Source organism: Columba livia, chromosome 1 (assembly GCF_036013475.1).
Source record: "Columba livia isolate bColLiv1 breed racing homer chromosome 1, bColLiv1.pat.W.v2, whole genome shotgun sequence".
Classification (NCBI taxonomy): Eukaryota; Metazoa; Chordata; class Aves; order Columbiformes; family Columbidae; genus Columba; species Columba livia.
In genome coordinates, this window is record NC_088602.1 from 176,912,079 (window position 1) to 176,928,231 (window position 16,153).

General features: G+C 34.7%; 1 protein-coding gene across 6 annotated transcripts in view; it reads right to left on the reverse strand.

The window, feature by feature from the left end:
- The window catches only part of USP15 (ubiquitin specific peptidase 15), a 65,945-nt gene that overhangs the window by 37,002 nt on the left and 12,790 nt on the right, over positions 1-16,153 (reverse strand). For 5 of the 6 annotated variants that reach the window (XR_002412616.2, XR_010469522.1, XM_005498013.3 and 2 more), the window contains exons 2-4: positions 12,295-12,422; positions 7,469-7,599; positions 4,688-4,814 (exon numbers count right to left, since the gene is read on the reverse strand). Coding sequence is in view for 4 of the 6 variants with exons in the window: in XM_005498013.3 (XP_005498070.1) it covers positions 4,688-4,814; positions 7,469-7,599; positions 12,295-12,422 (386 nt within the window). In the remaining 2 variants the exon portion in view is untranslated. Of the gene's footprint in view, positions 1-4,687; positions 4,815-5,454; positions 7,395-7,468; positions 7,600-12,294; positions 12,423-16,153 lie in introns of those variants that run through there. The other variant, XM_065048589.1, reaches the window with a different exon arrangement.

Sequence of the window (16,153 nt, forward strand, 5' to 3'; positions counted from 1 at the left end):
GGTGTGGGTAGGGAATTATTAGAAGCAAGACTGGAAGCAAAAACAGGTGCAGGAAGAGAAAACCATTACGTTCCTCTTCCTAAACCAAGCGGTTTTTGGTTTTCACTCTTCTACTACCCATATCCCAGTGCAACTAGCACTGACCACAATATACGTGCATGAAGTTTTATTTACATGCTCACAGAAATTAAATACTCTATAAAACTGAAGTGCATAGATTTGTTTTAAAAGGACAATGAAAGATTTTCTGTCCCTGAAAGATTTAACATAAAAAGGTCTACCAGCTCGTAATCTACCTGACAGAAACATAACCAGTGTTACATAATTTTAAGATAGTATAACCGCTGTGTACAACTGCAATTTAAGGAGTTCATCATTAACTCCATTCTCCTTACACAAAAGCAGAGTTTATTAAAGAGCTCTTTAACTGGAAGTCATATGTGCAATGCTTTACCATAGCAACCTCACTTCGACTTTTTTTTTTTTTTTTAATTAGTACACTAATAAAGCCCCACGGCAACCAAGTCTCCTAACAGCTAACATGGAAAAATAAAAAAAGGAGTCAAGAAATGTGCAGTTTATTCCTGATGATCACTGAAAATACAATTATAAAAACAGGCACTCTAAGCTCTTTGAGAGACATTCCCCTGAAGTCTCAGGATAAAATACCAGTGTTTCAGCTCCTTTAGAATTCACCTAGCAGCCTTTTACTTAAGCTTATTATTTTATCTTCTAACACCAAGCATTTTTTTAAATATGAAAAGCCAAAATGAGACCTGAAGCTTAGACGTATGTTGTAAAAATCCATCCATGGGCTTGTGAAATGCATGGCAATATTCATAGATATTGCAGGCAACTGAATACAATTTCCTTCTCTACTAGTTAACACACGTTCTAGTAGAAAAGCAAGTGGCAGACTGGATCGTGTTTCTGTAATAGAGATGATATGAAGGCAAGGTAGGTGCCATAAACAAGGCAACAGGCTGTTACTTGATTTGTTGACTTTCTAAAAAAAATAATGTACTGTCAGATTCAATTCTCAACCAACGATTTCAAGTAACTATATTTGAACGTGAGAATGAATCTCATCAGCAACGACCTTTAAAAAAACCCCTAGATTTATCAATGACTTTCACTAAAAGAATTTACAGAATATAATTTTTCATTATCTTATTAATACTATGACAATCAATTATTTGACCATTGCAGCTTGTATTCTTCAGAAGTACTAAAGTACATTTTTAACATATTCTCATTTCACTAACAGAACTGTTATGTGACAGGAAGTGTCAATCCCATCAGACAACTACACAAGATGTCCAAGACTCTGGGAAGACCATGTTCCACTTGACCATTATGCTAATTTTGAGACTGTGAAACTAAGGTTCTTTTACATACTTCCATGAATGTAACCAATAAACACTTCATAATTCTTCCTCCCAGCCCCTGGTAAGTATCACTGAAATGCTGGCTTACAATTTTAAGTGAAAGTGCCTGTTCCAGTATAAATGAAAACACTACACTCAAATATGTACAATCTGAGGCATATTGTGTACAGGGTTCTCCTCTAGCAATGTTATACACATCCCTTGTATGAGACAATTAGTACTAGGATGACATCTAAAAGAGGCAGGAATGACTGCCCTCACTCCAACAGCTGTAGAGCCACAATTTGAGATTTAAATATTATGGATCCCATGTAGGACATATCCTGTATCATTAAAATCAGATAATACTAAAAAAAAAAAAAAAAAAAAAAAAAAGCTGTTTGATTTAAGTACTATTTTGCAAGACTATGTGGAAGAGTCTTGAGATGGAAGAGAAGATCAGTGGATCCTAAAACAAGTAAACCCTGACTCCTAAAGGCTGGTGCTATCAAAAATACCGGCTAAAGGAAACCGTAGGAAGGTGTTAATCTGCACTATGAAACAGTAATCCAGCTTCCTAAAGAAGGGACAGGGTAGTCACAGGTCTCAGAATAAACTGTCCTCAGGCGCAACAAGTTTCACATTCTTTTATTTTGCAGCAAATTAAAGGGGAAGATGGATCAAAGCCATTTGCCAAGATAATTTACTGGTAAAAGTCTAAAAGCCCATTAGATGCAGAGCCACTGGTGTAATCTTCTACGAAGTTCACCAGCTCAGTTTTGGAACTGTTTTATGGCATTGCAAATATAACCTGATTCTTATTCATCCACAACAGAGGCTACAGACAGTCTGTCATTTTGTGGTTTGTAAAAATCTTGAATAAAGGTAGAAAAGACCTACACATTAGCTGAGGACCTAGTTTTAATCATACTTTCACATGATCAAGATTTTTTAATAGATCATTAACTCATTTTTACTCAGAAGCACTGATGTTCTCTAGGATCAGCAACAATAACTAGACTGAAATGCTGTCTGAAGTACATCTACTGTCTAGCTCATTTTCTTTTTAGAATGAAAAAGCCACACCCCCCAAGAGTAAGTCATCCATCAGTCGCAAAGTTAGTATGTGCTGCCTCCAAGGTGACAGTTCCCAATTGTAGGAGATTCCCAAGAAAGTCCAAAGAACACATTAGATATTTCCAGTACTACCCCAAGAAAATTATTGTCATTATTAGGTCTGCTCTTCATAACTGATTTTTCCTACCTTGTACTAACTTACTGACAAACAGCTTAGCTTACTTTCTATTTGAATAGAGAAGCAAATGTATTCTAGGAATAATATACATTTGATGATTTGTAGTTGAATATTATATTGTGCTCACAGTACTTAGGGTGCTCCAAAACTTTCTCTGTTTATGTGAATTAAGGATGGTCTTGTCCTGATCTTTGCACGCAGTAAATAATAGAATCAATGACAGTAGGCAGGAAAATTAAAACCTCTTGAAAAGACCATAGTACCTTACATTCACTCAGCTCAGTGGGTCTGATATTGACTCTTTTGTAGTACAAGTCTGCAACCATAATGAAAATTTATCCCTTCCTGGCATATGCAAGGAAGGGTGAAAACTAATAATGATTCTATCAGATTCCTCTTCCGTATTATTTATTGATATAATGAGCATGTATGCTATGTATTTGATGAATTCCAGAAATAGCTTAAACATACTTCAGGCAAGGAAAAAAAAAAGCGGCAAAAAAATCACCATCTTTATTAATGGATAAGACAAAAACATCAGGAGTTAGTTATTCTTTCCCTCTTAAAAGTGGTTTTAATTTTTTTAGCTCTTCTTCTAAGATATAAATTCTTTTGGATGTCCTGGCTAGGATGGCCCTGCTTGGTGCTCTGCATAAGTAGATTCAGCTCCAGAAAGGGCATGTTCTTAACACTTCCAAGAGCATCATCCACACCTTAGGAAAGCAAGTAAGGCCAGTGTCTGAAAAAGTGTTGTCAGTGAGCCTGTCTCTCATTACCCTTTATGACAATTTTGTCATAATTGTAATTCGCTCTGCAAAGAAAAATGAATACACCTCCAAGTAAGTGATTCCAAAATGCCCTACTTCTGATTAGAGAAAGAAAATATCAGAAATTCATCCATTACCTATAATTCCAATCATACAATAAAAATTCAGTATAGCTGCAAAATAGTTTGTATTTGGTCTTCAAGGAAGGATAATGTTAAATTGTTTTTTCTAAGTTTCTGGGTTTGCTTAGAGAATAATGAAGTACATCTTCCTAAGTTAAACCAGATCTCAAAGGACAATCAATATACAAGACTGAAGCCTCGCCTCAAGGAGAAATTTAATAATTTTTAAGTTTTTATTCTGATACAAGCAGATGATTACTTGTTTAACTTAAAGAATAAAATTGTTTAACAAAGTAAAATGATTATTTTTTTAAAGAATTAAAGGGTGGAAAGTATAAGTCAGTACCCATAACGTAAAGAGAAGCAAAACCTGAAAAAACTACACTTTTGTCAAAGAACGCAAACAAAGAGTAATGGCTGGGCATAAAGTGCCAAGGGCATAAAGTACAGTTCTAATTGCACAAGCAGAGCTGATCGAAATACCCTTATCTCAGATACACATGCACAAATACACCAAAAATTGAATTTATAGGATCAGCAATATTTTTGCTATGTTCTGATTGTTATTTTCAGAGACAAATATCTATCAAAATATGGTTTCAAACAATGACATAATGCTCAAAGAGCAGGCAAAATAACTACAAATAAAGATAAGTCAAGTATATAATACAGGACTTAGTTACTGTAAAAGATTGTGCCTGGCCTGACACTTCAGAGCCCAAAGAATACTGCCTTTGTAGCCACCAATTTATAAATTCAGTTAATTCTTGGGTTTTGTAGTATACCATTCTCTTTATATATACGACTTAAAAGTGTCGTCTAATGAAGGACACAAATAGAAACACATGAAAAAATGTATTTCTTATACCACCAAAGCCACGAAAAAGCACTACGGAGAGTCCAGTAAAGATAACGAAAAACATAACACTGTTCGCTTCCTAAAAAGTGTAAATGTCTAGAGTTAACACAGATGCCTAGATAATAAAAAACACATTTAAAAAAAATATTCCAAATCATTTAACTTTTAATTTTGACCCAAATAAGACCGGTCCCATCCTTTTTAATGGTTACAATACCCATCTATTATTTTATCTAGAAACTTATTTATTCGGAACTTGCTACCAAGTCCTAGTTAAACACAAGAAACAATCATATTGTTAAAAATATTGGGCATACCTATTGTATCAGCTTTACTAAATCTTCGTGTGACAACATTGTTCATATTTCCATTTTCACAAAGCTTTAACTCTGTTAGATATACTTCTACTTTGCAGTGCTTTACAAACATACCCTGTTCAACGACCTGAAAAACAGATTGGGATCAGGTATCAGTCCACATATGTTTTCAAATACATGCTTCAAAACATTTTTGAGAACTCTTCAAGAAACTGAAGTTCAGGGAATGTAAGACGCTTAATAAATTACAAAAATTTGAACTAAAAGTCTCCAATAACTTTTAGAAATACAGTAAACTAAAAAAGTATTTTTTTTCCACGATGATGATGTGTATAACGACATCACCATGACTTTCAAAGTGTTCAGTGAATTGGAAATCACAAATATGCTTACTTAACCAAAAGATAAGAAACTTTATCAAAAGACAGAAAACACCAAAAGTTATTTTTTATTTCAAAACACATTAGTTGTATGGTACTTCCTCCAAATATGAAGAACTAGTGTACACAGTTATAGAATACTTATCAAAATCAGAATATACACTACTAAAAACTGGATATCACATATCTAAACAAATCCTGTATTTTAAAAAGACCTAAATATCTTCCACTTACATTCTGGCAATGAATACATTCATTTGAAATTTCACCTACTCAATACAGTTGCTTATTATATGTTAATTTTTTAACACCTATTACAAAATACTTAAGAATACAGGAATTTTTTAAATATAAAAGTAAAATGTAGAAAAAAGTATTCAGGGTCACCTCTTAAATGTTTTTCCCTTGGATCTTCCAAAGTGTAACTGCAGTACTTAGTCATGTAGACTGTTCCAAAAATAACCATTGGCCTGATATGTGATACATCTGACAAATACGGTAAAAAAAAAAAGCCACCAGCTAATTGCTGGGAGAGATCTGCTATGTGCTGTACAAATATAACTTGTATGCATGAGCCACAGGAAAAAAAAGAAGTGAATGATTTCATTGCTTTTCAGTAGTTTTTCCTAGCTTTAATGACCACCAACCACGACATTTCAATAAAAATGCATCTTAATTTAAGCAGCTTAGTAAGGTTTTCAGAGTTACTAGAGTAACAACAACACAGTTGCAGTAAACAAAACTGTGCAGCATGGCTAAGACATATCTGAGAACAAAACTGACACTGTAGTGGTAGTATTACCACATCCTATTACATAAATTCATAATGTTATTTGACATTGTATCAGTTTAAAATCTGGATCCACATTTCAAAAAAAGCTGATGCAACAAAGTGCATGTAAGGAAAGTATCATCCCATCTCCATGGAAAAACATGAAGGCAGATGGGAGAAAGAATCATGAACAAACAACAAAAACATTCAAAAGAAAAACTCTGAACCGGAATATGCATCTCAGAGGATAACTACTGTTCATATTACCAGAAAATAATGAAGCTAGGCCAGTTTATCTGGCCACTCATTGCACTCCATGCATTTTTTCCACTTAGTTCCTTGCAAGCAGAAGTTACTCGAATTCCCCTTCTCTCTCCTTCCATCTTTCCCCCAAAGTGAAAAAATTACAGAACTTTTACTTTAGGATGATGATGGAAGAGCATTCAGTTTGCTGAAATCCGTCTTAAAGAAAAACAGTAAAAAAATGATAACAGCTCTGTCTTTTAAAGAGGGAGAGCCATTTTAATGGATTTCAGCTCTTATTAGAGAAAAATAGACATTCCAGGGACGTCTCTTTAAAAAAAGACCTCTTTTATTGAATTAAAGAGAATGTAAAAAAAAAAGCCAAGCTACTTCTACTGCTCACCAAATGAATCGCAAAGATTCAAAATATCTTCTATAGCTAAATCTGGCATTTGTTTGAAAGGAATGCACTTCAAGTAAGCAGCCAGCATGCACGTAGTTAGACCATACCTGTGTCACAGGAGGTGAAAAAAGTTAAATTACACCAGAAGTCATATCACACTAAATTCAAATCATAATATTATTTCAGCACTTTTTCAGGAATTCAAATAAAGATCCCTTTAATTGACAGAATACGCCCTAATGGTCAATTTAGAAATGGCAAACATAACAAAATGTATTTTAAACTTAAGTAATTCAGTCCAGTGAGGATGCAACTGTAATCACTACCCTGAAAATCTTAAGAAAAAATAAAATCAAGAAAGACTATCTGATCAATAAACTAGTAAAATGTCCTATTACCTTAATAATAAGGATAGATATGTGCTGGAACAAACAAAAATTAACATCAAGTATGTTAATTTTTAAGTATCACAAACTGATGGAGGGCCACAGTGTCCACCATACCATGGACTGCTACTTGTGTTAAGCTTTTTGCTTAAAGAAAAAACTCCCTTATCAAGCTGCTGAACACAGAAGACTCTGCTTATCAAAGGAACTACCAATTACTCTGCCAGTGTTAAAATTATTAGAGCTAGGTTTTTCACTAATATAGTCAATAGTCTTAGGGTTTTATAATTAATTATAAAATCATTTGCATTAATAGACTTACAAGCTTCTAAAGTTCTTGAAATATTAGAGGGCTTATTTCCAGGAAAAAAAAAAAAAGTATTATATCCTTTGCATCCTTGTCTCTCAATATTAAAAACTTAAGCCTCTAAAATCTGAATAAAAATTAGATTTCTATAAGCAACTAAAGCGGGAATTGTTTATATGGTTATCATAGGCCATGACTTAAAAATGTTCTAGTAAATTTCTGTGCAGTTCCTGAATATTTGCAGGACCATATCTGAATCATGTTCATCCCAGTGGGTAATTTAAGAATACCTTGCGTGCAATTGGCTCTTGACCTTCCATGAGTGTGTACCAGCTAACTAGCCTATTCCAGCCTTCAGTTGGCAAAAGGATGTAATCCAGCTCATCAATGAGATGTTCCTTGAGAGACTGAGAATCACCATCTGCAAGAGAAAGATATTTTTACTTGAATACTGTAATTCTGCTACTTGAGTTTCTAATGTAACATTTTTCACACAAATAGCAAACAAAACATTTCTGGAGTCACAGTTATGCTGTCAGTATTACAGTGTCCAAAGCTAAACTCTTCTGAAGCTATTTAGACAAGCTATCCAGTTCACACATATCACACCTATTACAGGTAGTATTCCTACACTCAGGAATCCAAGTGACAACCCCATATCCTCATGCAATTATAAGCACCTAACTTGTTATCACACACCATCATAGTCTTCAGAGAAACCAATCCTTTTCTCCACCCACTTCACACTTATTCCCACATCACCATGGATACTTCCATTTCATGCTACAGTTGCATCTTTAATTGAAAATGCAGGAATGAGTAGTTACAGTAGATACAAGACAAATTTCAAAGTCATTCACTCCACGTCAGATTGGGAAAATAACATGGTACAACCCTCCTACTTAAAGAATCCTACACGCTCTGGAAACACAGTCCCCACAAAATTCTTCACAGGGACAGAGAGATGCAACACTTGAAAGAAGTACAACTTGGCAACCTCTTCACGTAAATAGCACACTTTTAGCTTTGTTTCAATCCCTGTTGCAGTTGTAAGAGAGCAGCGATCTTATATGTGTAAGAGCTGACTGGAGATCTGAGCCCCTGTGAGCCTCAGACAATCAAGGCAGCTGTCCTTCCGTTTGGAAGGACCCAACTATGGGCCAGCAAACATCCCTCTGTACAGAGGGAGATCGAACAAGGAAACCTTGTTTGAGAAACCATATTCAGCTCCAAATAACAAATCAGGATAACCAACTTAATGAAGTTTGAAAATACAGAGACAATGTATAAAGAATAAATAGACTGTAGTAAATATACAGTCTATTGATTTTCATTGTCCTATGTGAATGAACTGCAGAATTACACAGTGAACAAGTAAAACTGAGCATAATAGTAACCTTACATAATCTCAAATTTCTTCAAGTATTGGTCTTTTTCTTGGACTATTTTTTTTAAGTAATACTTACAGGCAAAATTAATTACCTACAATTACCTACATTTTTCTACAAGGACAAAAATAACTGTGTACAACGTGCATAGGAAAAGCACCAGGGTCCTCTCATTTGATAACATTTCCGTACTTTTCTTGTTTCTCCTTCGTACAGATATAGCAAACAGAGCATAATGTGACTTCAATTAAAAAAAAAAAATCCCGAGCATTAAAAAAGGCATACTTAAAAATTAGAGGTCCTTTAAAAATAACAACTATTCTTTTTTTATATAAGAATTTCACAAAACATGCTTCAACATGACCTTTTCTGTAGGAGAACAACACTATTGAGAACTTTATGAGATGTTTGAGATGTGTTCACTTCTGGGTGGGAAGAGTATGCAAGATTCAGCTTACCAAGGCTCTAGAAATCTCCCTGCTCGCACTTATTGCAGCCTCAGTTGGTTTAAAGGCTTTGTGATTTTAAGGGAAAATACAGGAAGAAAACAAATGCTTTTTGTTTTAATCACCCAAACGCTGAAAATACAGGCAAAGAAAGATGCACAGCTTTCTTCTGCTCCTATTATCACTGGTGCTGATTCCTTCTTTCCTTGTTCGAGTAAGTACCTTGATCTGTGAGCAAAACATGGGAGACATGTACCGTTCTCAGTTCATGTACTTTAAGTGTGTAATATTTGTTACTACCCTCAGCTGCTCAGAGATGGCAAAAAGATACTGTTGCAATAATATGTAATCTGTGCAGCTGAGAGCTGAGTTCAAGCAGTCAAGAAGGAACAATACGGCTTGCATTCATTTTCTCCAATGAGAATCATCAGTGTGGGAAGAACTGAAGAAAAAAAACCATAATGATGACAAAAACCCCAAGAGAGAGACAGGTAAGTATTAGAATTATGAAGTTATTTTAGAAAAGGGGATAATCAAGTTCAGAAATAGCCAAAGTATTTGTTGCAATTTTAGCAACAAAAAGACAAAGTCAACACAGAAAGGCAACAAATAAAAGTGGAAGAAAACCTCAGACTTTGGATTCCACTTTGGAAGCCATAGTACATAAATTCCTCAAGTAAAAGTAAAATGCAATTTCGCATTATTATCCTTGTGAACATATAGGTAAATATAAATTCAGTTCTTCATGGAGATAAATACAATTAATGTGACCTAATTAATGAGACTTCAATCAATACACCTATTTAACAGGTACTTTCTTTTTTTTCACCTCAGTCTGTTTCATCCTACCTGTAAAAGCAACAATTTTCAAGACTCAAATTTTGGTTCAGAACTGTCCTGTTCAATTAGGAAGAAATCTACGTGCAAAAAAACTACATCCAAGAAATATTTGCTGAAACAATTAATGACTTGCACTATCAATTCTTACTTGGCCCACCCAACTCTATGCATATGGGGGTTCCATTATAACTGGGAGCAAGGTGAGGCAAGAAATCCATAAACACATCTTGAGGTCCACGTGTCTCTAAAGAATTCACACTGTACTTCTGTACTGATCTGATACTGCCATAGGAGTTTATAGAGAGAACATATAATCTGGATTCCATTCTGTCTTTCTAAAACTCCCAACATATTTGCAAATATTATTTTTTCAGAACCTTATTCCATCAAAGAAGTCCACTGACTCAGACAATTCAGTCCCTCATATGCGACACTTTTCTACAATGAGCTATCAGCTATTCTAAATAACTACTTCCTTGTGCTTGCTCTGCTCATCTAAACTCAACTACATATCTCTTCTTCTGAAGACAGCACATGTGAATTCCATGACATACAACAACATTTTAGCATATGCTAAGTTTAACTGAAACCTCTGTCTGTTACTTTTCACTGCTTTTTGCTTTGTCCAAGTATTTTGGAAATAAGGGAGCAACATTTCAGTAATAGAAGTACAACATAGTGCCTCAGTTTCCTGGAATCAGTCTTGAATTCAACAGTAGTTTTCCTTATGACTGCATTACACTGCAGAATATCTGAGACAGCACGTTCGCTTTAGATTTATTTATATTCTTTAAATCAGATGCAAATTTTCAGATTTAACATTTAAGGAGAGCAGTCTGAGAGTAACTGGTGCAAACTATGTGCCAAAGATGGGATTAAAACTCAAGCATTTTCAGGTTCAATTTATGCTACATAGGAAATCTCGTAGAGAGGATTGCTGCTTTGCAGCAGGTGAAAGAGATAGCTACTATTTGCCGAACACAAATGCCCTTAATTTTAAAATGGCCTTCACACAGGAGGAGTAGATGCCAGGTGTCATGGTATCACTGCCAATGCAGAACCATAGTTTTAGAACCACAAATGAACAAAAAGTGAAGTTCATAAAACCCAGTGCTGTGTTTATTTTTAAAACTGTATCAGCAGTGTCAAAACGATAGTAAGAATACAGGTTTTCAAGAGCTTTTAGCAAAATGGCTAACATGACTTTTGATTTGGACACCTAACCCTAACAAAGACTTCATATCCATGACCATGTATGTAGATTAAGTTATAAATTATACAGATGAACTAAAAAAGTGCTTTGCACAAATCAATCACCTGCGATACAAATCACCTTTCTTTAAAACAAGTAGACACAGAAGAGATAATAAGCTGATGCAGTCTCACTGAGGATAAAAACGATCTTGCTACATCTGATTTCAACTGAGAAGAAAATTATCACCTGAACATGCCCACCTTACTGCAAGTTTTACTACAAGAATGTACACAAGATCTAGATCCTCACATGTCAGAAAACAAACAAAACATGTCACTCACCTGAAACAACAAGACCCTTAAGTTTGTGGATGGAAGAGAACATACAGATGCACATGACAACACAGCACCTTCCTCAAAGGCACTGATACTAGTCCCTGTCAGACATGCACACATACTGACAACTAGTTCAACATGGTAAGACAAGTCCTATGAAAGAGGCAATCATCTTTAACATTTACCTTGTAACATAATGAGACAGTAAATAGAGTTGAGAAGTTTTGAATGAAGAAAGTCAGAGTTCATCATAAACCCCATGAAGTTGTAAAAATTTGTTTTACTACGTGCAAAGAAATTATGCAGTACTGTTACATTACCTGGAACTGCAAAGAAAGAAACCCATTACCCACTAGATTTTGCAACTTAAATATTAACAGCTCTAATGACATTTCAATACTGGACATTAAATATAGAAGACTACTTAGAAGACCATAAAAAATTAGGAAATTATCCTCTATCATTTCATGCCACTTTATATTATGACTGAACTGCACAATACCTCTTTCAGTGTCCCAGAATCAAAGTAAGGCCTTGGGACTCATTTAAAAAAAAATTTAGAGTTCAACTTAAAAATGTTATTTTAAATGAACCGATTTAGTTAAGCTAAAACAGTCCTACTGAATTTAGTATTTGTCAACTTGACTAAAGTTCGATTCCCAAGGTATCCCAAACTATCATCACAAATCAGTAATTTGTACATTATGATATATTCTGTTACAATTGCAAGGAAGTTCCAATCATTTTATTTATAAAATTGCAATTTTTTAGGGAAATCTATTCCAGTTCTCTTGTCATGGACTGAAAACAAACAAAAAGTTTTATCTTCATAAATGTTGAGATTCACTTATACTATCGACTACAAAGATGAAAAATATGTGACAGATTAATTACACAATGAGAAGCAGTTACCTTTGAGAAGTCCAGAATTATCAATAGGACCAGGGTACACATTCTGATCCCCCATCTGGTATTTGTCCCAGCTGTCAAAACCAACATATTTTTTCCACTGTTTGAACCAGCGACTATCCACTAGATACCTGAAATGGAAGAAGACATATAAGTTAATTATTGGCATGCTATACTTCCTACAGTACCAATTAATTCATACTAATGCACTTGCATCCATCAGCCTTGCAAAACAGAGGATGTTTTTCTATCTGGTCTGCTAACCATTATCAGCATGTCCTACCAACAAGGACTTTAATTGTGGGCAATTAAAGATCCCAGTAATCACAGTGGGCGAGTATAGTTTCGCAAGACTGCCAACACAGCATATCAGAAGTCGAAAAATGGCAAGTTCAAAAAAACATTGCCCTTTTTAGCATGAAATATCATCAGTTTTAATTCCTGTTCTCAATTGATAAATTCAGGAGATTTACATTAAACCTTTATAACTATACACTCCTTTAAAAAAACGAGAGAAAACTTTTAGTAAAATATTTTTTCCTGCTGAAGTTTTATTTATAACATTCATATGCAAGTTGAAAAAATTTAGAACTCTGATGTCTTGTCAAGAACCAGAGTCTAAGTGTTTTCTTCCTTTGAGTCAGCATCAACACATAGAGTAAATGTTCTGCTCTTGAGGCAGTACTAGATGTTCCTCCTATGTATAATTATCAACTTCACACTTCCCTATAAAGGGATATCTCTGAACTCAGTTACACAGTATTTCCACCCAGATGAAAATGTTGCCAGTCTGGCTTTTGCTAAGTCCAGTGATACCTGCATTTTATATCTTTTTGTCCAGATTTTTTTTTTAAGATACCAAATTTGTTCCGCGATCCTCAAATTTTATTATATATTTCTTTAAAGACATCATCTTCATTATTTCTCTTTCCTATTTCTATTTCTCTTTCTCATCTCCTTCTGCCTGGTCTGTACCAACCTTTTTACTACTACCCTAGTACATGTCAGAATATCACTATCATGACAAAATGCTTGGTCAAACTAATCCTCATTCTTTTCTCCAGTATCTGACTGCTGAACTCTTATTTGTAGCATACCAATAATATGCTACTAAACCTTTAAGACATCTGAAAACTTCCTGGTGATTCAAATACTAGTCTGCTAATACACAAAGCTTTATTATGCAATCATTCTACAGAAGTTACTCATGAACACCACAGAAAAACACAGAACAAAAACATTAACACCCATGATTCTTGTAACCAAAGAAGTACAAAAACATTGCTTGAGTATTGTCACCATTTATTGCTGGGCAACAATAAATTTTTTACTGAATAGTTTAAAAAAAAAATATTAGCAGGGCCTTACATTTGTGCTTCTAGATGATTTAACTACAACAAGAATTAATAAACCTAAGACACACAAGTTTTAATTATTTCTTCTTCTCAAGTCCAGTTTTTCTCTCTTACACACACAGATCAAGCCTGGAGTCAGCCTCTGGAAGTACTGCTAGCAAACCTCTGGTAAAGTAGGAATTACTGCTGAGTAGTACTCACTAACTTTTTAGTCAACTTACCAGATTCTCTTCTCAATAAGCCCCAATTTTTTTTTTTTCCACAGAATGTACTCTTAAACTTGTTAATCTATAGGTAAAAGTCCTTTGGTAACTGAGAGGAAAACAGCATTAAAAAGCTATACATAAGATCACCACAAGCTTTTGGATGCCTACTTTCCTTACATTCCTTCAAAGACATCAAAGATTCTGGTCTCAAAGGCAGCTTTACCTCTATGACAAGACCATCCTAATTCACATGGTAAACAGTCTTGATTTGAAGTATGATTAAATCAACAGTAACAATGAGTTTATGAAAAAATTACTCCTAGCCCTAACTTATAACTACCCTAAGCAAACAACATAAACAGCAAAGGAAAAGCTGTGTCTCAGCTGCTACAGAAATGGTTCTGCCAGTGTAAGAACTTTGGGTAGGGACCAAATTTCTCCCTCACTGCACACCAATGGCAGCCATACTCTGGAGCATGTACCTTGACCACCTCCCAGTCTAACATTTGGTCCCACATCTATTCTACTGTCACAACCTGTTATGGCTGCTTAAGAGCCATCACTGCTACGAGTTGCTATCTCTTCTGAAATTGTTCCGCATACAACTTTGTTTTCGCACTTGCAACACAATTTCTTTCTGGAATTTTAAACACTTAATAAAGCAGTCAGAAAACAGTCCCGAACTACTTTTCAAACTTAAACTATATAGAAAAGTAGCTCAGTTTTAAAGACTGTTAAGGAAATGTATATGAGGAGTATTTTTCTGCAAAAATGCCCCTTTCCACTACTACCAGACTCAAAAACAGCGACTTAACAGCATGTTTTGGGCACGATGCATCCCCCCCAAATGCATAATGAAACAGCATGGTTGAAGTCCTATTCCAGAATGATGAGATACTTAACATCACTACGATGTTACAATATTGAATCATTCTAAAGTAGCCTGGCCCAGCACTAATTATTTCAGTCTTGTGGAAGAATTCCCTTGACATACTTTGTTTTCTTTAGAGCATGTTTAAAACGTAACAGGAAACCACCACAATGTTAAGCTGCATTAAAGATAGTGAAATTTGGGATAAGACACAGTAACAAGATAAAAATGCAGGGTATTACAAACATAAACAGATTTAAACTTTATTAATGCTGACAAAAGGTAAAACTTATCTAGTTCAAATCTAAGTTTCAGTCCCATACACATTTCACACTTTAAAAATCATGCATTTAGAATACACTCACTTCTTGACCACTTTCAATTGTTTGTACTGTTCAGCGAAGTTGTAAGCCCTACATAACAAAGCAATGAGCATCACAAAGTAATTCAGATCTCTGTGTACAGAAAACCTCATTTTGTAACACAGGAAAGTATCCAAGTAAAGCTTTACTGTTCTCTGTAAAACCTTTTCTGAAATTAACTTTTCACTGTTCTACTAATGCAGTAGACAATCTAATGATCACTGCAGCAAAACCTATGAAACCATAAATCTCAAACCGTTGGGAAATTAAATGAGAAACTACTTGAACTATCAAAAATGACCAGCTTGTGAAAACAGGTATATAATGTGACTATCCACATGTAATTTAAAATTTGATATTATCACCTGTTTAAAACAAGCATTCCATTAAAAAAAAAAAAAAACACAAAACAACAAAATCCTGTAACTGTATTTTTTTGATTAGCAGACAAAAGCAAAGATTGAAACTTTAAAACTTGAATAGTCGCTTCAAAACACCATGTTTGCCATCAGGAAATAGATAGAGGAAGTGAAGCAATGCCATAACAGCTTCGCAGTATGCTTTAAAATACTTAGCATGTTTGTTACTAGAAGCTTTAAATTATAACTTTTACTATCATAAAGGCCTCCTAAGCAATACTGCAACATAGGGATTGAAAACACTTACATTAGTTTTAAATTTTACAGCAAGAATATGTGCTTCCTTTTCTACAATCAATAGGCAGCTGCAGATGTCTCTAGATATGACCTGGTTCAACAAAGGCAAGAATGTTTTTGGAGGCACACAATAAACAGGGGATGCAGCTCTTTCACTCTGCCTGTACAAATCTCAATTCTTCTTACAACAGCCTCTTAATATTAGACTCATTTTTCTTTAATAAATGGAAAAAGGAATATCGACTTGATTAATCTGACACGCCATTGCCTTTTGCTTTATACACAAAGTTTTCAGTCCTATGAACGTACTCAAAGCCAACAGCATTCTCATATTTCTCGTCTGCTGTGGCCATCCCACTATTCCATAACAGCCACAACTGTGTGTCATTATGAATGCCATCACCCTCAGGCA